This window comes from Molossus molossus, unplaced genomic scaffold (genome assembly GCF_014108415.1).
Source record: "Molossus molossus isolate mMolMol1 unplaced genomic scaffold, mMolMol1.p scaffold_m16_p_11, whole genome shotgun sequence".
NCBI lineage: Eukaryota > Metazoa > Chordata > Mammalia > Chiroptera > Molossidae > Molossus > Molossus molossus.
Window position 1 is genome coordinate 43,442,885 of NW_023425346.1, and position 24,784 is coordinate 43,467,668.

The 24,784-nt window shown below is 34.8% G+C and overlaps 1 protein-coding gene across 18 annotated transcripts in view; it reads left to right on the plus strand.

Annotated features, from left to right (window-relative positions):
* Positions 1 to 24,784, plus strand: part of SLC4A10 (solute carrier family 4 member 10) — a 276,010-nt gene that overhangs the window by 141,637 nt on the left and 109,589 nt on the right. For all 18 annotated transcript variants that reach the window (XM_036253310.1, XM_036253298.1, XM_036253312.1 and 15 more), the window contains exons 5-6: positions 8,818 to 8,978; positions 22,819 to 23,007. In XM_036253310.1, the coding sequence (XP_036109203.1) occupies positions 8,818 to 8,978; positions 22,819 to 23,007 (350 nt within the window). The remainder of the gene's footprint in view (positions 1 to 8,817; positions 8,979 to 22,818; positions 23,008 to 24,784) is intronic.

Consider the following 24,784-nt stretch of genomic DNA (forward strand, 5'->3'; position numbering starts at 1 on the left):
AAATAGTTTTTATATAACCTAGTGAATTTTTAAAATTAATTTATTTTTGTTACAGATGTTTCTCCTTTTTCTCCCATTGACACCCTCTTCTGTACTCACTCCCTCTTCACATTAGTATTGTCTGTATCCATTGGTTATGCTTATGTGCATATAAGTTCTTTGTTTTATCTCTTCCCACCCCTCGCTCCCCTGAGGTTTGTCAGTCTGATCCCTGCTTCTATGTCTCTGGGTCTATTTTGTTCATCAGCTTATATTGTTCATCATATTCCACAAATAAGTGAGATCATGTGATATTTGTCTTTCTCTGATTGGCTTATTTCATTTAGCATAATACTCTCCAGGTCCCTCCATGTCGTATCAAAGGATAAGAGATCTTTCTTTGTTAGAGCTGCATAGAGTTCCATTGTGTACATGTACCACAGGTTTTTTATCCACTCATCTACTGATGAGCACTTGGGCTGTTTCCAGATCTTAGCATTTGTAAATAGTGCTGCTATGATATAACCTGGTGATTTTTTATTTAATTAATTAATTAATTTATTTTTGTTACACATGTTTCACTCCCCACCTTCCCCACCCTGTCCCTGGTGAATTTTAAGATTAAAAACCTTTTACCTTATATATATTTCTAACTGCATCAAAAACTGAATACTTTGGAGTTTTTTGTTTTTTTGTGTGTTTTTTTTATCCTCACCTGAGGATATTTTTCCATTTTTTGTACAGATAGAGTAGGAGGGAGAGAGAGGAAGGGAGAGAGAGAGAGAAACATCGACATGAAGGGACACATCGAGTGGCTGCCACCCGCACGACCAACCAGGGCCGGGGACAAACTGCAACCGAAGTACGTGCCCTTAGCGGGAACCGAACCCGGGTCTCTCCGGACCGCAGGCCGATGCTCTAACTGCTGAGCCAAACTGGCCAGGGCTACTTTGGAGATTTTAATATGCATAATATGTGTAGTTATCTTTTTTTTTTATTTTTTTTTTATTTTTATTTTTTGTACAGATAGAGTGGGAGGGAGAGAGAGAGAGGAAGGGAGAGAGAGAAACATCGACGTGAAGGGACACATCGAGTGGCTGCCACCCGCACAACCAACCAGGGCCGGGGACAAACTGCAACCGAAGTACGTGCCCTTAGCGGGAACCGAACCCGGGTCTCTCCGGACCGCAGGCCGACGCTCTAACCGCTGAGCCAAACCGGCCAGGGCGTTATCTTTTTTACTTGATGACAAAAAACACAATAATCTTCACAAATTAGTGATACAATGATTGCTGTGACTTGTTGATAAGGAATTTAAAGTGCAAACCTCCCTGTCTAAAGCTAGAAACTTCAGTCTTCAACTGGGTATTAAAAATAGGTACTCCTGCCAAAAAAGACCCCAACTAGCCACAGCAATCTTGAAAAAGAAGGACAAAGTAGGTGGGATCATAGTACCACATATCTGATTATACTACAAAGCTACTGTAATCAAAACAGCCTGGTATTGGCACAAGAACAGGCATATAGACCAGTGGAACAGAACAGAGAACCCAGAAATGGTCCCAAGACATTATGCTCAATTAATATTTGACAAAGGAGGCAAGAGCATACAATAGAGTGAAGACAGCCTCTTTAATAAATGGTGTTGGGAAAATTGGACAGCTATATGCAAAACAATGAAACTAGACCATCAACTTATACCATACACAAGAATAAACTCCAAATAGATAAAAGACTTAAATATGACCCATGAATCCATGAAAATCCTAGAAGAAAATGTAGGCAACAAAATTTCGGACATCATACGCAGTAGAATTTTCACTGATATATCACCTAAGGCAACAGAAACAAAGGAAAAAATGAACACACAGGACTACATCAAACTAAAAAGCTTCTGCACAGCAAAAGAAACAACCATCAAAATGGAAAGGCAACCCAGTCAGTGTATGGCAGAGCATAGTTGCCAATGATATATCAGATAAGGGGTTAATTTCCAAAATATATAGAGTGCTCATACAACTCAACAAATGGAAGACAGAGAATCCAATTAAAAAATGGGCGGAGGAACTAAATAGACATCTCTCCAAACAGGACATACAAATGGCCAAGAGACATATGTAGAAATGGTCAACATCACTAATCATCAGAGAGATGCAAATTAAAACAACTATGAGGTATCACCTCACACCTGTCAGGAGGGCCGCCATCAACAAATCCTCAAACAACAAGTGTTGGCTAGGGTGTGGAGAAAAGGGGACTCTAGTACACTGCTGGTGGGAATGCAGACTGGTGCAGCCACTATGGAAAACACTATGGTGTTACCTCAAAAAATTAACAATTGAATTGCCATTTGACCCAGTGATTCTACTTCTAGGAATATTCCCTAAGAAGCCTGAAACACCAATCAGAAAGAATTTATGTACCCCCACTTTTATAGCAGCACTATTTACAATAGCTAAGATCTGGAAACAGCCCAAGTGTCCATTAGTAAACAAATGGATAAAAAGTGGTACATATACACAATGGAGTACTATGCAGCTGTAAGAAAGAATGATCTCTTATTTTTTGAGACAACATGGAGGGACCTGGAAAGTATTATCCTAAGTGAAACAAACCAAGCAGAGAAAGACAAATATCACATGATCTCACTTATTTGTGGAATATAATGAACATAACAGTCTGAGGAATTGGGTAGACCCAGAGACGTGCAAGTAGGGTACAGACTGACAACCCTCAGAAGAGGGAGTGGTGAAGGGAGGGAAGAGATAAAACACAGAACTTATATGCCTGTATGCATAACCTATGGACACGGACAACAAAGCCGGGCTTGAGGTGGGGGGAATAGGGAGGAGGATGTCAATGGGGAAAAGAAAGGAGAAACATCTGTAACAAAAATAAATTAATAAAAAAATTATTTTAAAAAATAGTTGTTCCTGGATGATTTAAAGTTTTTTTTTTTTTTTAAATTTTGTTCTTTACTCTCATCCTATGTAGTAGAGCTGAGAAGTAAGTTTGTAATATGTTTTTTGGCATAAGTAACTCTCTTATTCTTAAAATGCTTATTGATTTTTCACCTTCCAGATCAAATAGTCACCTGTTCCTTTTAACCAGTGACTTTCTTGTAACTTGCCTAGACTCATAAAGCTAGGAGGTGACAGTGTAATGCTAGAAGCTAGTCTTTCACTTTGTCACCGTTGTGCAGGTAGGATTGTTACCCTGTTCTAATGGATTGAGTTGAACGTATTCATCCTCAACCACCAAAATGTATTGCTATTTATTTATAAAGAATAAAAGAGATGATCCAGCTAATTATTACTATTCTTGAATATCATTAGATAGGACCTGTGTTCACAGCCATGCCTCTGGACTTTGCACAGCTATTTGAGGTTCAGGGAGACATTTGATGACCAAATCAAATAGGAACAGACATTGAAAAGGAGGGTAGATGAATTTTGGCTGAAACAGTACATTAGAGAAAAACAGAATGTATTTATTGAAGACTTAGAAATATAGTGGGTATTTAAGTGGCAGAAGAAACTTTGTTATGGTGACCCTAATTCATTTAAAAAGGCTCATTTTAGTTAACTCATTATTTAATCTAATTTTTCAAATACAACTTAATTCTAATAAATCGTTAGCATAATCATTTGAAACACTTCACTCTTTTGATTAGTATTCCGGAGGGATTAATAATTTTCTACCCTAATAGAAATAAAAAGGATATTTTATCAGCACATTGCACCTGTCATATATCACATCTTGAGTAATTCATGCCAAATGTTGTTGCCAAGTAAAATTTAAGCAAAGTTTTAGATTTTGAAGCTGAATTTTTGAATCAAAATTATTTAATAAATGTTTGTGAAAACCAGCTGTTCACTTTTAAAAACCCTAAAAGAAGCCATATGACAAGGCCTAATAAAATCAACACAATTAGAAAGTTCTGCTTATAAATAACATATAATGTTATTAATAGAAAAATGCTCAAAGGTACAACAGCTGTGCAATTGTGGAGACAACATGCCTGACTCACTGCGGTTGCCCTTTAAAAGTGCTTTCCACAAATGAGCTCAGAAGAGGGAAAGCAGTGGGTAGCAGTCAGGCCTCTGATACATACATGGTAGTGTAGACAAGATTATTACTTCAAAATGACTTATTGATGTTGTGAAGCATTTGATATTCAAAATTAGCAAAGGTTCAAGTCATCAAGATTTTCCAGTGCAATGTGAGGTGTGATTATGTGGATTAAGAATAGCTAATGTCGATAAATTCTAGGTTTGAATATATTTCACTTCCCCCTTTCTGGTTAAACTAGGCATTTTATGATTTCTTATATTATTCTCAAGCCCCCACTCTTACCATGTCCCCAGTCTAACCCCCCATATCCCCAGCTCTACCCCAAAGAGGATATTTTCTCTTGAGAATCCATGACTTCCCCCCCCCAGGCTATAATTTTAGATGGTATAGTAACCCCTTTACTTCCTATATGAGTAGAATCAGAGAACAAAAATTACTTGGAAAGGTCAACTGAACCCAGCTGGTGTGGCTCACTGGTTGAGTATTAACCCATAGACCAAGAGGTCACTGGTTCAGTTTCCAGTCTGGGCACATGCCCAGGTTGTGGGCCTGATCCCTAGTGGGGGGCATGCAGGAGGCAGCCAGTCAATGTTCTCTCTCATCAATGTTTCTATCTCTTTCTCCCTCTCCCTTCCTCTCTAAAATCAATAAAGGAAAAAAAAAAAGTCAACTGAATTAGTGGGAATAGAATAAAGAGAAGAGTTCATGTTTATGGAAAACCTCTATTTCTAATTTGCAGATAAAATTTATTTTGTAGATTTTATGAGTATTATAGAAATTATTATCAATTTAATTCTCAAAGAATTCATAAACACCTATATTAGGTCATTGTTGTTTAGTACAGAGAGATTCTAATGTGTTAATCATGGATGAAAACAGATCCAGACATACTGAAAGAAATGAAAATATTCTCAGAGTTTAAATGTGCCCCTCCCCCATAGAAAATGTCATGCAATTATCCTATAACCTTGACTTTTTCATTATCTATCACTTCTCATTCATGCCTGTGAGACTCTTGTTTGCTATTCAAACAAATGTCAGCTGAGTTTATTTGAAAACTGGAATAAATTGCAGCACTTTTGGTCATTAACTGCAACGAGGCATTCTGTAACTGATAGCGTATTCAGTGACTACAGATCTTAAAACAGGATTTAGTGTGTTCCTAGACCTGTTCATTTCTATCTTTGAAGTATAAAACGGAATGAAAAACAAACAATCAAACACAGAAAGTAGCTATACTTATGTATTTGTGTACATATAAACATTTTAATAGAGTCTTTAAACAGTTTGTCAGTTTTTACAAAACTAAACATGCATTTACTATGTGACCCAGCAGTCACAGTATTGGGCATTTATCCCAGAGAAATGAAAACTTAGGTTCACACAAAAACCTCTGCATGAATGTTTATAGGATCTTTAACAGCAGATTGTATGTAACAGCAGCAAACTGTAAACAATCCAAATATCTTTCAGTGGATGAGTGGTTAAACAAAGTCGGCTACATCCATCCATACAATGGAATACTACTCAGCAATAAAAAGTAACAAACAGCCCTGGCCTGTGTAGTTCAGTCATTAGAGCGTTGGCACTGAAGACTTTATATGATTCGATGTATATAACATCCTTAAAATGACAAAAATATAGTGATGAAGCATAGATTAGTGATTGGTGGAACAGAAACAGGGTGAGGGTTGAGAATATAAAGGTGTAGCATGAGCAATATTCTTCGTGGTGATGGAACAGTTTTGTATCTTGATTGTAGTGGTCGTTACTGAATCTCTCTTCATAGGATAAAAATGCATGGGACTATACCCTCACACACATCCCACACACATTTTCTCAGGATTCTTGAAATTAAAATTTTTACTGTCAAGGAGCCAAGATAAAATGATGTAGATGCTTTGTTACTTATCTAATCATCTTCACTGGAAGTATGAAATATAACTATAATTTTCCTTATGAGAAAGGGTTTGCTAATATGTGTAGATCCAGAAGCCCATGAGTACTTTAAGAATGAATTTATTGTTAGTGTTATCACAACTCACAAACAATATTATTGTATGGGTTAGTTTATAGATTTATAGTTAAACAATTAAAAAACAATATAATTCTTTAGTAATGTAGAAACATTTTTCAGGATTTCTTACATAAGTAAAATTTTAAATACATTTTAGAAGTGATTTTTATATGTAGGGAAGACAGACGTCCTGCAGCTCCAGAAACATTAATTGAAGACATTTTTTCAGTTGAGAGAAATCTATCGTCCCTTTACAACCTTTCATAACTCTAAGTCTTCTTTACTACCCAGGAGACTGGAAACTAGATTTCAAATCTAACAAGGTTCTTCAGGCAAAATAACACCAGAATAAGTATTCTCTATAGTATTCCCTGTTTCTATTCTTTTTGTAAAAACAACGTCGTATGTGAATAGTATACAAGGTGATAGAGGACTTAATAAAAGTGGTATTTACTCTCTTGGTGCCATGTTTGTTAATAATGTAAAAAGAAGAAGAGAACAAAGAACACTTTTCAGCTTAAGCTTTGTTCCAGCAAGAATGAAAATCAAATGTTAAATCAGCTGTTTCCACCATAGACATTAGCAAAAGATATTTCATCTGAAAAAGTCCATCAATTCAACCAAAGTAATTGTGTTATGGTGGAAAATGGGCACAGACTCTAGACAAAAAACAAGAACAATTTGGAGTTGAAGCTGGTTGACAAGATCACTAGCTAGGTCATCTTGTGCAAGTTTTTCATGTGTTGAATTTGTCTTATCATTTTACAGATGAGAAGAACATGGCCCAGAGAAACTGAAAATCTTTCCCTTGGTCACATGGCACTTCAGCTATAGAGTAGGGCCAAAATCTACATTGTTTTTTATTCCCAACTAGTCTAAGACTCTTTCCACAATTCTGTGCCATCTCAAAATGCCTGCCAAGAGGCTGACCCTTTGAGATACTGACATGCATAATATGACCATGGCTTTACTTCTAAACCTGGGAAGAGATACTAATTTATTATATTTATTAAAATTATATTTGCTCTCATCATTATTTTAATTAAGATTTTGATGCTGATATGAATAGCTAACATGGTGACCTAAATCAGTTTAAGATAGGCTAAATTCTGTTAGAAAAATATCCTGCAATCTCCATGGCTTAAAACCACAAAGGCTTTTTGTATGTCTCATGATACCTATCTATCATGAATAAGTGGAGGCTCTACATATCTGGTTAAGCAGCCTCCATCCTGAACATTTCTGATTTCCAGATCTAGTCAACAGTTACATGGCTTTACCCAGTTAGAAGGGAACTAGGTAGTGATATCCCACTCTTAACTAAGAAAAGAGAGACAAGCAATTATAGTTTATGAATAATACTATGCTATGACTATCATAAGATTTATGAAATATTGTGGCCCTTTTAAAGGATGAAAAATGTTAAAAATCACTAATATGAAAAATTCCTAACTGCGTAGACAAAAATATTCTCTAAAATTGCCAGCAATTTTAGAGATAATGTCAGTGATTTGGGACTTAAATGTAAATTTTTTTAACCTTCAAGTGTTTTATACACCTCTAATAGGCATAGTTCTTCCCTATCTGTGAACTTTGGCCAGTGTAACTATTCTTCCCTACTGGATTTCTTTTCACTACCCGAAAAGTTTTTGCTCCCCGAACACTGCGGACAGATCCATAGCTTTCTTTATCTTTCTTGGAACTCTGCACATAAATTTCTGACTAGCCCTTTTGGTCAGCTATTTTTGGCTTATTCACTGTTTCCCTAACTAGTTACTACAACATATTTGTCTTCTGTTGAATTTGGATCATTTGGCTACATAAAACAGTAATATAATATCATATGAAGAATTTGAGTGGTATTGCATTGAGAGAGGAAATTAGGGCAAAATGACTAAATAGAGAAAGAATGTGAAAAATGATGGGGGATGGGGAAAGAAAGGCAAGTTATGCCAGGATTCATTAGAAATATAATTAAATGGGTTATCTATTAGGATTAGAGGGCAAGTCCCTAAAAGAATAGAGATTTGATGCTTATGCCAGAGTAGTAAAACCATTGTTTTCTCTTTATTCCTTCCATTTATCTTTAGAAACAATCTCAGATATTACAATTTATTTCAGTCTAAGAGGGGAGTGGTGTCCGTTTGGCACTGTGATATTGATGTTCTTCTAGTCTCCATTCCTGGCAAGAAGGCCCAGGGAATGGGGTCTGAGCTCAGTTCTCATAGGTTTAATCCCTCGGAGATGACTACAATCATTAGTTTTTATCAACATTGGCCTAATAAGCATTTTTCCTACAGAATAGGCCCCAAATTATACTAGCTTCTCTAATCAAATAGAAAAATTATCAAGAGACTCAAATATTCAGTTTTAAGACCTCCCACTAAAGAAAAATGAGTATTCTTTTGCATCTTTTTCATTGACCATGATTTTTTCATGAAGTATATATACTCTTTTCTTAGCTTTATAACAGATTCATTGTGACCACTGATGAAACATTTATATCAAAATATTTTTTCAGAGCTAGACAAACCAATACACGTAATATGTGTTTTAAATGTTATTCAATGACAAAAAGAATGCTGGTTAAATGAAATTAAAATGAAATAAATGGAATGACTTGGGCCAGCCTCATGAAACCAAGAAGCAATGTAACTGTCTTTCTATTTCTACTTCTTATCATTGGAATAAAGCATCACTGATGTGCAATATGATATTCAAGGTTGTGATAATATTTATTTGTGCAGGTGGTTGAAGTTTGAAGAAGATGTGGAAGATGGAGGAGAGAGGTGGAGCAAGCCTTATGTGGCGACTCTTTCATTGCACAGCCTGTTTGAGTTGAGAAGTTGTATTCTGAATGGAACTGTGCTGCTGGACATGCATGCCAATACTTTAGAAGAAATTGCAGGTATATCTCTTTTTTCTCTTAGCCTATTTCATTCTTATGGCTACAGCTGGTTTTTGTTGTTACCCTTTTCTTATAATTCTATATATGTGTATCTTTGGAAAATAAATTACCATGATCAGCATATGACATCTTAAAAATAATTTTTCCTACCTCCTTATTCAACATAAAATAAGTTGAACCTCAGAAAAATATGGTCAAACTAATTCAGTAGCAAGTCTAGAATAAGAATCTAGATATTGTGACTCCCTTTAGTATTTATAGTTTTTCACTATTATATTTAGACTGTGATTATTAGAAAAATTAAGGAAAAAATCATAAAGCTAGAGATAGATTTTTAAAATATTAAAATACATGAAATAACCAAATGAAAAAATGTTATTTAGTTTAGAAATAAACTAGGGAAAATGTTAGTTTAGAAAAGAACAAAAAGATATGATCATTTATTTTAAACTCTTGAATTCCGGAGGATGCCAAGTGAGGCAGTTGAGATTAATTTGTAATTTAATACTATGATCTATGAATCCTTTTTTTTTCCTCACCTGAGGACATTTTTCCATTTTTTGTTCAGATAGAGTGGGAGGGAGAGAGAGAGAAACATCGACATGAAAGGGACACATCGAGTGGCTGCCACCCGCAAAACCCAACCAGGGCCGGGGACAAACTGCAGCGGAGGTACATGCCCTTAGCAGGAACTGAACCCGGGTCTCTCTGAACCACAGGCCGATGCTCTAACTGCTGAGCCAAACAGGCCATGACTTCTCCCCTAAATTTCATATAATAGCTATGAAGAGGTTAAAATATGTAACAAGAGCCTAAAAGACTGTATACAGTTTTTTTATTTTGTTTTGTTTTGTTTTTTAAGAAAAACACAGGGTTAAGTAATGAGTCACATTACATCAAACTTAAAATGGTTAACTTAGAAATTAGCAAACTTCCTGTGGAATAGTAGCTGTCCAGCTCAGTTTCTTAGCTTTGCATTGTGTGGCCTTACTAATGCCCCATACACTTTTTTTTTTATTAATATATAATTGACACATGTATCCTTTTATTTTCAGGTGTACATTTTAATCATTTTAACAATGTTAATTCAGGTCTTCCATCCATTTTTAATCAAGTTTTTAAAATTGTATACATTTTTTATATATTTTGGATATTAACCTCTTATGAGATGCATGATTTGCAAATATTTTCTCCCATTCAATAAGTTGTCTTTTCATTTGTTGATGGTTTCCTTTGTTGTGCAAAACCATTTTTGTTTGATGTAATTCCACTTATTTATTTTTGCTTATGCTGCCTTTGCCTGAGGAGACTGAGCCGAAAAATATTGCTAAGATTGATGTGAAAGAGCTTTTTGCCAGTGTTTTCTTCTAGGAGTTTTATGGTTTCAGATCTTACATTCAAGTCTTTAATCTAGTTTTAATATATTTTTGTTTATGGTGTAAGATAGTGGTCTAGTTTCATTCTTTTGCATGTAACCGTTTAGTTTTCCTAACAATATTTATTGAAGAGACTTTTCCCCACTGTATATTCTTGCCCCTTTATCATGGATTAATTGATCATATATGTGTGGGTTTATTTCCGACTCTCTATTCTATTCTATTGATCTATGTGTCTGTTCTTATGCCAGTACAATAGAATTTTGGTACTATAGCTTTGCAGTATAGTTTCAAATCAAAGAGCATGAAAACTCAGTTTGTTCATCTTTCTCAAGATTGCTTTGACGCTTCTGGGTCTTTTGTGGTTCTGTACCCATTTCAGGAGTCTTTGTTCTAGTTGTGTAAAAATGCCATTGGTATTTTGATGGCAATTACTCTGAATCTGTAGATTGTTTTGGGTAGTATGAATATTTTCACAATATTAATTCTTCCCATTCATGGGCATGGTATACCTTTCATTTATTTGTGTTGTCTTCAGTTTCTTTCATCAATGTATTATAGTTTTCTACATACAGGTCTTTCACCTTATTTAAATTCAGTCCTAGTTATTTTATTTTTTTTATTTTTACTTTATTTATTTATTTTAATCCTCACCTGAGAGGGAGGGAGAGAGAGGGAGAGAGAGAAACATCGACGTGAAAGGGACACATCGAGTGGTTGCCTCCTGCATGCACGACCCAACCGGGGACAAACTGCATCTGAGGTACATACCCTTAACGGGCCACAGGCCGACACTCTAACCACTGAGAAAAACCAGCCAGGGCTATTTTATTTTTTTATACAATTGTAAATGGGACAGTTTTCTTAATTTCTCTTTCTGATTGCTCATTTTTAGTGTGTAGAAACAACCTATTTCTGTATACTAACTTTGTATGCTGTGCCTTTACTGAATTCATTTGTTAGTCTAATAGTTGTTTGTTTTTTTGGTGGAGTATTTAGGATTTTCTATATACAGTATTATGTCATCTGAAAATAATAACAATTTTACTTTTTCTTTTCCAATTTGAGTGCATTTTTTTTTCCTCTTGCCTAATTGCTGTGGTTAGGTCTTCCAATATTACACTAAATAAAAGTGGCCTGAATGGCCATCCTTGTCTTATTCCTAATCATAGATGAAATACTTTCAGCTTTTCAGCTAGTCATATATGTCCTTTATTATATTGAGGCACATTTCTTCTATACCCATTTTGTTGAGTATTTTTATCATAAGTGGATATTCAATTTTGTTAAATGCTTTTTCTGAATCTATTGAAATGATGATGATTTTTATCCTTTGTTTTGTTAATTTGGTGTACCCTGTTGATTGATTTACAGATGTTGAACCATCCTTGTGTCCCTAGAATAAATCCCACCTTATTAGGGTATATGATCCTTATCTAATATGTGTATTATTGAATTTGGTTTGCTAATATTTTGTTGAGGTTTTTAAAAAATATTTTTTCTTTATTGATTTTGAAAGAGAGGAAGGGAGAGGGAGAGAGAAATAGAAACATCAATGAGAGAGAACATCAACTGGCCACCTCCTGCATGCCCCCCACTAGGGATCAGGCCCACAACCTAGGCATGTGCCCTGACAAGGAATTGAACTGGCAATCTCCTGGTACACGGGTCGACGCTCAACCATTGAGCCACACTGGCCTGGCTTGTTGAGGCTTTTTACATCTATGTTCATCAGGATATTGGTTTGAAATTTTCTTTTTGTGTGGTGTCTTTGATTTTGCTCTGAGGGTAATGAGGGCCTTGTAAAATAAGTTTGGAAGTATTCCTTTCTCCGTTATTTTTGGAATAATTTGAGAAGAATGGTATTAACTCAAATTTAAATGTTTGGTAGAATTCACCTGTGAAGCTCCCTGGTTTTGAACTTCTGTTTTCTGGCAATTTTAAAACTGCTGATTTAATTTTATACTTGTAATCAGTATTTTCAGGTTTTCTATTTTTTCATGATTCAGGCTTGGAAGGTTGTGTATGTCTAGTAATTTAACCATTTCTTCTAGGTTTTCTATTTATTGGAATATAATTGTAGTAGCTTCTTATTTTCCTTTGTATTTCTATGGTGTTAGTTTTGATATCTACTCTTTTACTTCTGATTATATTTATTTGGACCCTGTTTCTTTCTTTTCTTTTCTTTTTTTGATGAGTCTGGCCAAAGCTTTATTAATTTGGTTTGTCTTTTTAAACAACCAGCTTTTAGTTTTATCGATCTTTTCTGTCTCTATTTATGTCCACTCTGATAATTTTTAAAAATTTATCTTTATTGTTGGAAATTATTACAGATATCCCTCCATCCCCCCCCCATTGACACCCACCTCCCTGTCCTACAACCCTGATTTTATCTCCTTTCTTTTTTTTTTTACTAACCAGACTTTGTTTTTTTCATTTTGTAGTTCCTTCAAATGTAAGGTTAAATTGTTTATTTGGGATTTTTCTTGTTTCCAGAGGTAGGCGGGTATTATTATGAATTATCCTCTTTGAACTGCTTTTGCTGCATCCAACAAGTTTTGAAAGTTTTGTTTTCATTTGTCTAAAGGTATTTTTTTTTTTTTGTATTTTTTTTTTTTTTACTTTTTCTTTGATTTCTTCATTGACCCATTGGTTGTTCAGCAGTATGTTGTTTAATTTCCATGTATTTGTGAGTTTTTTCTAGTTCTCTTCTTTTAATTGATTTCTAGTTGTGTTCAGAAGATTGAGATAATTTCAATCTTCTTGATTTATTGTTTTGTGGTCTAATATATGATATATTATGGAGAATGTTCCAGATGCACTTGAAAAGAATGTATATTCTGTAGTTTTTGGATCAAATATTCTGTATATATTAAGTTCATGTCTGCTAATGTATTCTTTAATCTAATGTTTTCTTTTTTTTTGTATGGATAATCTATTAATTGATATAAGTGAGGTATTAAAATTTCCTACTGTTGTTGTAATATTGTCATTTTTTCCCCTTTATGTCTTTTAATATTTACATTAGGTATTTAGGTGCTCCTATGTTGGGTGCATAAATATTTACAAATGTTATATCCTCTTCTTAGATTGACCTCTCTATCATTATTTAATGACATTTTTTGTCTTTGTCACAGTCTTTATTTTAAAGCCTATTTTATTTGATGTGAATATTTCTAGTCCAGCTTTCTTTTAATACCCCTTGCCTGGAATATCTTTCATTCCTTCACTTTTAGTTTGTGAGCATCTTTAGGTCTGAAGTGAGTCTCTTGTAGGCAGTATACAGATGGGTCTTGTATTTTTATCCACTTAGCCACCCTGTATATTTTGATTGTAGCATTTAGTCCATTTACATTGAAAGTAGTTTTTGATAGATATGTACTTATTGCCATTTTGTTAATTGTTTTTGTAGTTTATCTCTGTTTATTTTTTTTTCCTTCTGTTAATCTCTTCTTTTTGTTTGATGGTTTTCTTTAATGTTATATGTGTGTTCCTTTCTTTTTTTAGTGTGTGTCTATCTATTGTAGGTATTTTGTTTGTGGTTACCATGAGGTTCATATATATCTACATAACAGTCTTTTTTAAAGTGATAGTCACATAACATTTTTTTTTAATAAAGTAAAAGAACATATTTGTCACATGTATAACCAAAAAAGAAGCAGTATAAATAATGTAGAGGAAACTTCAACAAATCAATAACAAAATTACATGCCACCTCTGGAGAAAGACAGGCAAGAGACTTCAACTACAACCCCACAAGGAGGCTATCCCAAAGGGCAGTAAACATGAGAAGGGGTCCAACTGTATGAAGAAAATGCAAATTGAAACTGCAGCTAGATACCACTCTATACCCATGAGAAGGGCAAAAATTAAAAGAAAATAGCACAAAGTATTAAAAGGATGTGAATCACCCAGGATTATCAGACTGCTTCTAGAGTAAATGTGTGAAATCACTTTAAAAAATGGTTTGACATTAGTGTCTACATTTAAATTGATTCATATATTATGACCTTAAAATTTTCCTTTAAGAAAAATATGCATCAAAATTGATCTGAAATATTAGCATGTCTTAGCACCATTGTTTAAATACCCCAGACAGGAAACAACTCAAATAACCATCAACAATACAATAAATAAATAAAATGTGATAAGTGAATAATATATAGCCACAGATTATGATACAACTAAGTTAACATTCTACTTCTTTCTGTAAGGATATTGATGATCTAACAAATGTTGAGCAACATTAGCCAGACACACACAAAAATACTGTTTTATACTATTTCCATGACATTAAACGATAGTCAATATTAAACACATTTAAAAGCTCTACATTTTTACTCTCCTTATTTTATGTTTCTGATATCATATTTTATATATTTTAATTTTATTTATCCCTAGCTACTTATTGTAGTTATAATTAATTTCATTACTTAAATTTTTTTTTTCTTTATTGCTATTAGAGAGAAAGAAGACGGAAGAGGGAGAGAGAGAGAGAAAGATTGATGAGAAGGAACATCTATTGGCTGCCTCCTGCATGCTCCCCCACAACCTGGGGCATGTGCCCTGACCAGGAATCGAACCAGTGACCTCTCACTGCATGGTTCAACACTCAACCACTGAGCCACACTAGGCAGGCTCTACTTTTGACTTTCAAATTTCTTACTAGCTTTTAAGTAGCTGATCTACTGCCTTTATGATACATATAGGTGCCTTTACCAGTAATATATTTTCTTACATCTTATTATGTTCTTTTTTAAGCTTTAAGATGACTCCTTAATATTTCTTGTAAGGCTGGTTTAATGGTGATGAACCCCTTTAGTTTTTGTTTGTCTGGAAAAATCAATCTCTCTTTTAAATCTGAATGATAGCCTTGCCAAGTAGCATATTCTTGCTTGTAAGTTTTTTGCTTTCAGCCCTTTAAATGTATCCTGCCTCTTCCTTCTGGCCTGCAAAGTTGCAGTTGAAAAATCAGCTAGTAGTCCTCTGGAGTTTCTCTTACATGTGTCTAGTTGTTTTTCTCTTGCTTCCTTGAAGATTGTCTCTTTATCTTTAACTTTAACCATTTTAATTATAATCTATCTTGGTATGGTTCTCTTTGTTTTCATCTTATGTGGGATTCTCTGTGATTTTTGAACCTGAATGTCTATTTCTTTTTCTAGCTTAGGGAATTTTCAGCAATAATTTCTTCAAATAAGTTTTCTGACCCTTTCTAATTTTTTCATTCTTCTGGGACCACTAGAATGTAAATGTTAGTACACTTGATATTGTCCCGAGGTCCCTTTAATTGTTCTCAATTTTAAAAATTCTTTTTTCTTTTTGCTGTTTTTAATGGTGTAATTTCTACTATTCTGTCTTCTAGATCACCAATCTGTTCTTCTGTATCATCTAGTCTGATGTTGATTCCCTCTAGTATATATATTTTTATTTCAATTATTGTATGTTTCTGCTTTGGGTCTTATATTTTCTAACTCTTTGAGGTAATTCTTACAGTATTCCTTCATTCTTTCCCTGAGGTCAGTAAGCATTGTTATGATTGTTACTTTGAACTCTTTATAAGTAAATTACTTACCTTAGTTTCAATAGTATTTTTTTTTTTTTTTTTTGGAGGGGGTTGTTTAATTCTTTCATTTGGAACATATTCCTTTATTCTTCATTTTGTTTGACTTACTATGTTTGTTCCTATGAAGTAGGCAAAACATCTCCCTCTACCTGTCCAATTCTTAAAGGAGAGGCCTTGTGTAGACATGACTGCTGTGTAGACTGCATGTGCCAGGCAGTTTTGGCAAGCCAGCTGAAACTGCTGTGGGCATGAGCTAGAGCAGTGGTTCTCAACCTTCCTAAGGCTGCGACACTTTAATACAGTTCCTCATGTTGTATATGGGTGTATCTGCATGTGGGTGGACCCACCTGGAGATGGATAGAGGAGCAGTATCTCAGTTCCAAAGACCATTGGAAATATGTGTTTTCCAATGGTCTTAGGCGACCCCTGTGAAAGGGTTGTCTGATCCCCAAAGGGGTTGTGACCTACAGGTTGAGAACCACTGGGCTAGAGGGTCCCAGGGCATGCCATGCCAGATTCACATTAGCAATATGGCTGGAGCTGCTTGTGGATGCCAGGTTGTTCCAGGGTGTGCCACATCAGGCCCCCTTGACAGGAAAGCTGGATCAGGTATGGGTTGTGGGGGATACTGCAGCACTCTGCACTGGGGCTACCAGTGGTATTATTGGAGTTGAAGTAGGCATAGGCTTAGATGTCCCAGGGCATACTGCACTGGGATCTTCTTGGCAGGACAACTGGTACCAGAGTAGGCACAGGCTGTGGGGGTTCCAAAGTAAGTAGTGCTGAGGCTGCCTTGGCAAGACAGCTCAAGCTGGTGTGATCCGGGGGTCTGGAGTGTACTGGGGCAGTCTTCCTAGGATGGCTAAAACATCTGAACTGTGCTCCCACTTGCTCTATAAAGGCAGGGGGGAAATGTAAAATATTGCACTTGCCAGCACCTCTGATCCTAGAGAGACTTCCAGTTGTTTTTCAACCACTTGGAGGACACTCTAAGTTTAAGTTCAGTAAATAGATTTCCTTCACACATAGTCTAGCTGCCCTTTAATTGCTGTTTTCTTGCTGTACCCCAGGGAGATGAGCAGTCAGCCAGTCATATTTTCCCTACTGCAGGTCACTGTGTTGGGGGTGTGGTCCGTGTTATTACCATCTCTCTGTCTCTCCTATTCTTCTCAGTGAGTTTCCTCTATCATTTATTGTGTAAAAGTTGTTCAGTTAACCCTCAGTTCTTCTTTAGAAAGAGTATTTCTTCTATATGTAGGTGTATGTTACATGTGTTGGTGGGAGGAAGTGAGTTCTATGCCTCCATTTTGGACCCCCTTCCCTGCGGTTCCCTAATAAACATTTTAATATAAAATAACTTGGCTTTTCATAGTATTTTGCCGTTTAGGAAGCTCTTTTTAGTAATTCTACACTATATTTTTGATACTCAAAATACACATGGGGATTAGTATTATTATTGTTATCCTTAATTCATAAATAAAGATACTGAAATTCAGAAGGTTAATGGTTGTGCCCAAAGTAAAGAGTTTATTTCTGCTACTTATGTTAGTGATGGCATTACCTTTGAAAAAGGATTAATCCAAATGAATGTTGGATTGGTTACATATAATGAAGTTGTCAAATTTCTCAATCTGGCAAAATTAGCCTCAGAAAATACCCTTTATAGTTTTACTAGGCTTTATGTTTCTTAAAGCATATAATTGCTTCTGCTTTCTTTATGAATTTATTCCTATCAGGAAATTTCCCATTAATTTGACTAAAACTCTCATGTTTATTTTATTACATTATCTCAATTTTATTGTCTAAATTTATGCTTCCTTTCTTTAACCTGTTCCCTTCCCCAAACTCAATTCTGTAGAATATGTGAAGGTTGTTAGCTGTGTTAAATGTAGCTTTTAAAAGCAAATTACAGTTTCTAAGTCTATTCTTACAAATGGAAGTAGTTCAGTAGAAGTCTCAATATCCCAAATAGCTTTTTAGTATTCTTTCTGCTCTTCTAATTAGTCTGTATTTTTCTCTCTCCAAAATAGCCTAAGTTGAATGTCCCATTTTCAATGCAGATCATCTGTAAAATGTCATAAGATGTAAATAGTTTAGAGCTAATACCACATAAAAGAATATTATTACAAATAATTTAGACATTTCCTAGCAGAAGCATATGATCTAGATTTGTTTTTAATGATGAAAGATTTTATATCAGTATTCTGATATGCTTTCAATAGACTCTTAGATCATTATTTGAAGAGATTTTATACCCTTAGCAGGAGAAAATCCCATTTATATCTGGCAGGTCCGTCAAGAATTTCTGGTATAACTAAAGTAGGATTTTCTTTTGGATAAAGTTAATTAAAAAAATGTCAATTTCCCAATGTTTTGGGAAACTCAGAATAAATGTAAACTCTTCCTTCAAAATATTACTTAACCCTTTCTAATCCAAAATTCTCAAGATATATTTTCTTACCATTATTTATTCTGATATGGAGATGAATTTTTTTTTTTTTTTTTTTTTTTTTTTTTGTTCAGATAGAGCGGGAGGGAGAGAGAGGAAGAGAGAGAGAGAGAAACATCGATGTGAAGGGACACATCGAGTGGCTGCCACCCGCACGACCAACCAGGGCCGGGGACAAACTGCAACCGAGGTACGTGCCCTTAGCGGGAACCGAACCCGGGTCTCTCTGTACCACAGGTCGACGCTCTAACCGCTGAGCCAAACCGGCCAGGGCTGGAGATTAATTTTATTAAAAATTATCTGAATTGCATTTTATAAATCATAGTAAATTTTATAGTCTATGTTAATCAATCTGAAACAGCACTGTAAAGGTGAATAATGGAACTATACAGTGTATATACTTTAACTTAATTCTGTCAATGAGAATAAGAAATTGAAACTAACCCAAAGTTAGTACCATGGAAAGATTATTAATCATTGCTCTCAACTCATTAAACTAACTTTTATTGTCTAAAATCTTTCACTGAAATAAAAATTCATGGTTTGCTATGTTGAATGTAGTATGCAAATTTAGGAGTATGGTAATATCATATATATATTTTTAACATGCTTATATTATTGTAGTCCTTGGCCTGGAAAGTATTTTCATAGTAGTTTACATTTTTAGTATATACATTTCTGTTAGTGCTGTCAGCCAAACTGTGGAATTTAAACCAATCCTATTTCTCACTCTTTCCTGACCATCTTTTAAAGTTAAGATAATTGGTTTTTAGGACAAAGAGTTTATATGATAATCTTTAGAGAGTTCAGAGATTTATATTGAATATGTAAAATCTCATAGTCTGTGAAGCTTTCATTTCAGTTGTCAAATGAATTGATCATAATAAAATAATTGCCTGATTAGACCTAGAGGGTATTATGTTTAGTGAAATAAGTTGATCAGAGAAAGACAAATACTATATGATTTCATTTATATGTGGAATCTAAAGAATAGTATAAATGGATAAACAAAACAGAAATGGACTCATAGATATGGAGAACAGACTGATGGTTGCCAGAGAGGAGGTGTTGGAGGACTTGGTGAAAAAGGGAAGGGATTGAGAAGTACAGATTGGTAGCTGCAGAATAATGACAGAAATGTGAAGTACAGCATAGGGAATATAGTTAACAATATTGTAATAACTATGCATGGTGCCAGGTGGGTACTAGAAATCCAAAGGACCACTTTGTAAAATCACTTCTAGCCACTATGCTGCATACCTGAAACTAATACAAAATAATATTGGCTGTAAAAAATATTACATTTAAAAAAGTTATAGTTTGAGTCAAAAAATAAATAATTGCCCGATTAGGATGAAAAATAATTTTTCATTTTCTTAGGCCTTTTAACGCAAATGCTACTAGTTTTTGTAGAGCCAACTTAGTGATAGAAGAGCATGACCTCTCTATCCTTTTTCTTCTTGACTCTTCTCTTATCATCTGGATCCTGGCATTGTGCTTTGGCAGGCTAGACTGTCTCATTTAGGCATGGCATCCTGTTGAGAGTGGAGGACTTGACTCTGTGCCCAAAGCTATTATGGTTTATTATCCTTTCCTACTTTTCAAGGTTAATACTAACATATATTATAATGGTGAAGAGAACAATGTCAGTGATTAGTGGGTCAGACCCCCTTTGTCACTTAAGTATTACCTCAGTATAGCTTATATTCTTAAGCAAGATGATAAACTTTTCCAGTTCATTAAGATATTATTTGATGTAGTTATAACTCAAAGGAGTTTGCTGTGTATGTCTTTGTGGCCAATGAGCAGATGGTTTTTTTTCTATTTGCTTTCTCTTATGTAAGTCTTTCACATAAAGACCTTATCTCTGAGACACTGTGAAGCTAGTGACGTACTGGTTTCTGTAGTGCTGAAGCCTGGAGAGACTTGCTTTCATAGGAATTACAAATCATAACTATGTACATAGTTTATTATATAATTCATTTTTATTCTGATCAGAATATTGAATGGGGGATATATGGAGGAAACTACCTTACAATGGTATACCTTTGATATTTCAATAACCTACTTTACAACTCCCAATATGAAGTATTTAATGCACATTTACATATACTTTTTTTGTTGTTGTTGTTCAGATAGAGTGGGAGGGAGAGAGAGAGAAACATCAATGTGAAAGGGACACATCGAGTGGTTGCCACCCGCACGACCCAACCAGGGCCGGGGACAAACCGCAACCGAGATATGTGCCCTTAGCGGTAACCAAACCCGGGTGTCTCTGGACTGCAGGCCAACACGCTAACCACTGAGCCAAACCGGCCAGGGCCATTTACATACACTTTTTAGTCGTAGTAAAGTTTCAATGTAAAATCACACAATTGACAATTTATCATTTCCTTTATTTCAAACTATTCCAGGAGTGTTATAACTACTGATCTCTAAAAAACTGAGATGTAGATTAATTATTCTATACTATCATTAATTTTCAGAATTGGAAGGGACTTTGGAGGTAGGTATAGTGAACATTACATTACAGCTGACTTCCAATCATGCAGTCTACCTCTTTCCATTTTAACAGCAAAGTGATAGAGCAAAGTTTGGCAAATTATACTCTATGTGCCCATATGGCCGGCCGCCTGATTTTGTCAGACTTACGAGTGAAGAATAGTTATTACATTTTACATGATTGACAAATTATGAAAAGAAGATTAATATTTTGTGACATGAAAATGGTACAAAATTCAAATTTCAGTGTCCATAACAAAGAGTTACTAAAACATGACCATGCTTATTTGTGCACATGTTGTCTTTGACTACTTTTGTACTGTATGGCAGAGCCAAGTGATTGTGACAGAGCTTGTATGACCCAAAAATCCTAAAGTATTTAATATGTGGCCTATTATAGACAAAGTCTGTCTACCTCTGGGTTAGAGAACTGACCCTAGAGTGAAGGGCAGCCTGTCACTGTTACCTGTGACTGGCTCAGCATAGGCAAGCCTATGTCAGTTGACATAGAAGAAGTTTTCCTGGGCAGGGAAAAATAACATTTCTTTTGAGAGAAAGTCACAAAAAGGCAACGATCTATGGATATAAACAAAGATATGTATTTTCTTTCGTTCCTGGCAGCCACTTTATGACAATAAGAAAACTCAACGTGAGGTTAAAGGTCACACCCAGAGAAGAGGAACTCGAACAGAATCACAGAAAAATGGAATTAAATCTAGCCTAACTTTGATTATTCTGCTTTGTAAGCCAATGAAATTCATTGTTTTAGTTTGAATTGGGTTTTCTGTTATTGATAAACCCAACTTTGCCTCTACTATATACTATTATAAAATACAGATGGATGGATGTATTAAACCTGCAAAATTCAAACTAAGAACCCATAACCTACTTAATGGAAATTGCAAAGGAAATCTTTTACTGGGAAATATTTACTGAGGGCCTCAATATTCAGTAAGTTCATTTTGTGTCTTATGTCCTTAGTCATGGCAACAACATATGAGACAAATATCTCCATCTTATAATGAGGACCCTGAGATTATTCCACTTTACAAGGCCACACAATTAAAATGTGCTACAGTGATCCAAGTCTGTTTCCCTAGTCCAGTTCCCTTTCCCACTGAAGGAAAACATTGTTCATAAGGGAGAATTCTGCTAATTTTCAGATCTTTGGTGTATTCAGTGGGGCTGTGGGAGGTGATTTGTTGTGCTCTGCTTGCTTTACATAAGGAGTTCGTTTCTTAAAAACAATAAAATAGAGTTAATATTTGATCATTTGAAAGCAGATTCATTACACTGAGGTTTATTGAAGTGATCTTTGTATTTTCAAGAAACTGAAAATGCCCTTATTTTTTAACTTATTTTATAGGCATTTCTGATAGTACATATGGTAAATATTAATCTGCTTAGTTGTAGCCTTCTGAAATCTCACCTTTAGTCTTTGTTTTATGGTTGGAGAAGACCTTTTTAATATAAACACGTTTTCAAAGGAAGGGTTGAGAAGACTGACTTGATATCAATGTGAACGAGTTGTTTACTCTCCAAATGCAGCCAGCTAGATAGCTGCCTAAGCCTTCTTGCATCAGATTTTTACAGATGGATTTTTGTTCACTTAAAGAGGAAATGTGGAAATTTTTTCTACCAAAAAAGGGAGAAAAACCATATTAAAATGCAAATATGAAGCAACCTTTTCTCAATATATCTATATCTATTTGGAATATAATACTCTATAAGACCATTACATATTTAAAATTGAATGGTTTATAATACAAATTTTCCCAAATCTTTCTCGTGTGACATTTCTACAAAGATACACTTCTAAGAGATTTTTAAAGAATCTATTCCTATTTTAAGGTGACTAATATCTAGAATATGGCTGTGTGGACTCAGTGGTTCACTGCTGGTATACTACAGGAAAGATGCGCTAATCTTCTTCCTGCCTTTCCCCTTCAGATATGGTCCTTGACCAACAAGTGAGCTCAGGTCAGCTCAACGAGGATGTACGCCACAGGGTCCATGAGGCGTTGATGAAACAGCATCACCACCAGAATCAGAAAAAACTCACCAATAGAATTCCCATTGTCCGTTCCTTTGCTGACATTGGCAAGAAACAATCAGAACCAAATTCAATGGATAAAAATGGTAAATGTTTCTTTAGTGTACTCTTTATGTTTCAAATAGGTGTCTGAAGTATCAAAGTGCTTCTAAATCCTTTAAAATATATTTTATTTGAAGATGAGCCATTGAAATTCAGATTTTTGTTGTAAAATGGTTTCTTTTCATATACATATGTAGTGTTATTATCAAGCATTGGATTGTAGAAATTTTAACAAGAATTTAGATTTCCTGAAAGGCTTGGGAAATAATGCAAGGGACACTTTTAGCTCATAAGAAGTGATAGACTCAAATGCACCAAACAGAAAGTGAGCATCAGTTGCATCTCAGACAAGGTCCTCGTCTTTGTCTCATAGCTTGAGAATATAATGCAATGTTTTGATTCTTTTTTTTTTTTTAGTTAAAATGAATATGATCATTATTTAGTGTTTGTGGAAAAAAAGATATTGGTTTTATGTAGCTCATAGTCAACAATTCCGTTAGAGAATACAGTTGAAAAGACCAGCTAGTGCATTTCTTGTGGCTCTACATACATTGTGCCTGAGTGCCCGTTCATGGGCCCATTGCTGTTTGCAGTGCTGCATCTTCGACATCCGCAGGGCACAATCTTCACACAAAACACAGAAGACACTGACCATTGATTCCTAGCAGTCATGACTTTCTCCCTGTGGTTTATGCTTCAGGCTGTTTTACTTTCTGTGTATTTTGTTCCTCCTTTGCATCCTTCATCATTTACATTAAGAAAGTTGTTTAAGATGTCTTGTTATTATCTGTCCTTTTCATGAGTCTTATGAAGAAAAATGAAGTTATGGTGAGGATAATATAAATTTGTTAAGCTTCCATCAGCTATAAGAGTTCCCAGTTTTAAAATATAAATATTAATGAAAACTAATTTTAAATGCTTTACCAGAAAGACTCTGATGCCCACAAATGGACTAGAGCATAGATTATTTTATGTAATTTAACTCCTATTTGTAAGCTTCAGAGAAGCCTTAAATACAAATGCACGACAATTAATTTTCCTCAGACTTTGCTTTATATGGGAATTTTTACCACTGTTCATACTACTTAACCAAATATGCTACATGAACAAGTAGAATAAATGCTTCAATAAATCAGTGAAGATGGTACTATTGTCTCAGAACATAGAACCAGTTTCTTAATGGAAAAATGACTTTTGAAATGCTCATTTGATTTTTAAAAGACCCTTTAATGACTGAATGTAAGTCATTTTTATATAGAGGAGTCTGTAGTTGTACTTATATTAAGTTCAATAAAAGTGTTATGAGCCTTTTATGGTCTATACCAAGTTGTATTTGTAAATTTCACTGAACATCTTAAGAATTTATAACTTGCTTCAAGTCACCTCATATATTTAAATATATTCATATTCTAAATCATAATTTACTTTAAAATATATTATTCATAAAAATAACAAAATGAAATTTTTATATTTATTTTCTAATTTTTGTTTTATTTTTTCCATTACTTTTTATTCCATCTATGCCCTCTACAACCTCCCCATGCTCCTCCCCCCAGGCACCACACTGTTGTCCATGAGTTCTTTCTCTGTCTTTTTTTCTTTTTTGCTCAATCCCTCCATCCTCTCAACCCTCCCTTCCCAGAGCTGTCTGCCTGCTTTCTATCTATGAGCCTGTCTCTATTTTGCTTGGTAATTCAGTTTGTTCATTAAATTCCACATATGAGTGAAATCATATGGTACTTGTCTTTCTCTGGCTGGCTTATTTCACTCAGCATAATGTTCTCCAGGTCCATCCATGCTGTTGCAAAGGGTAAAATTTTC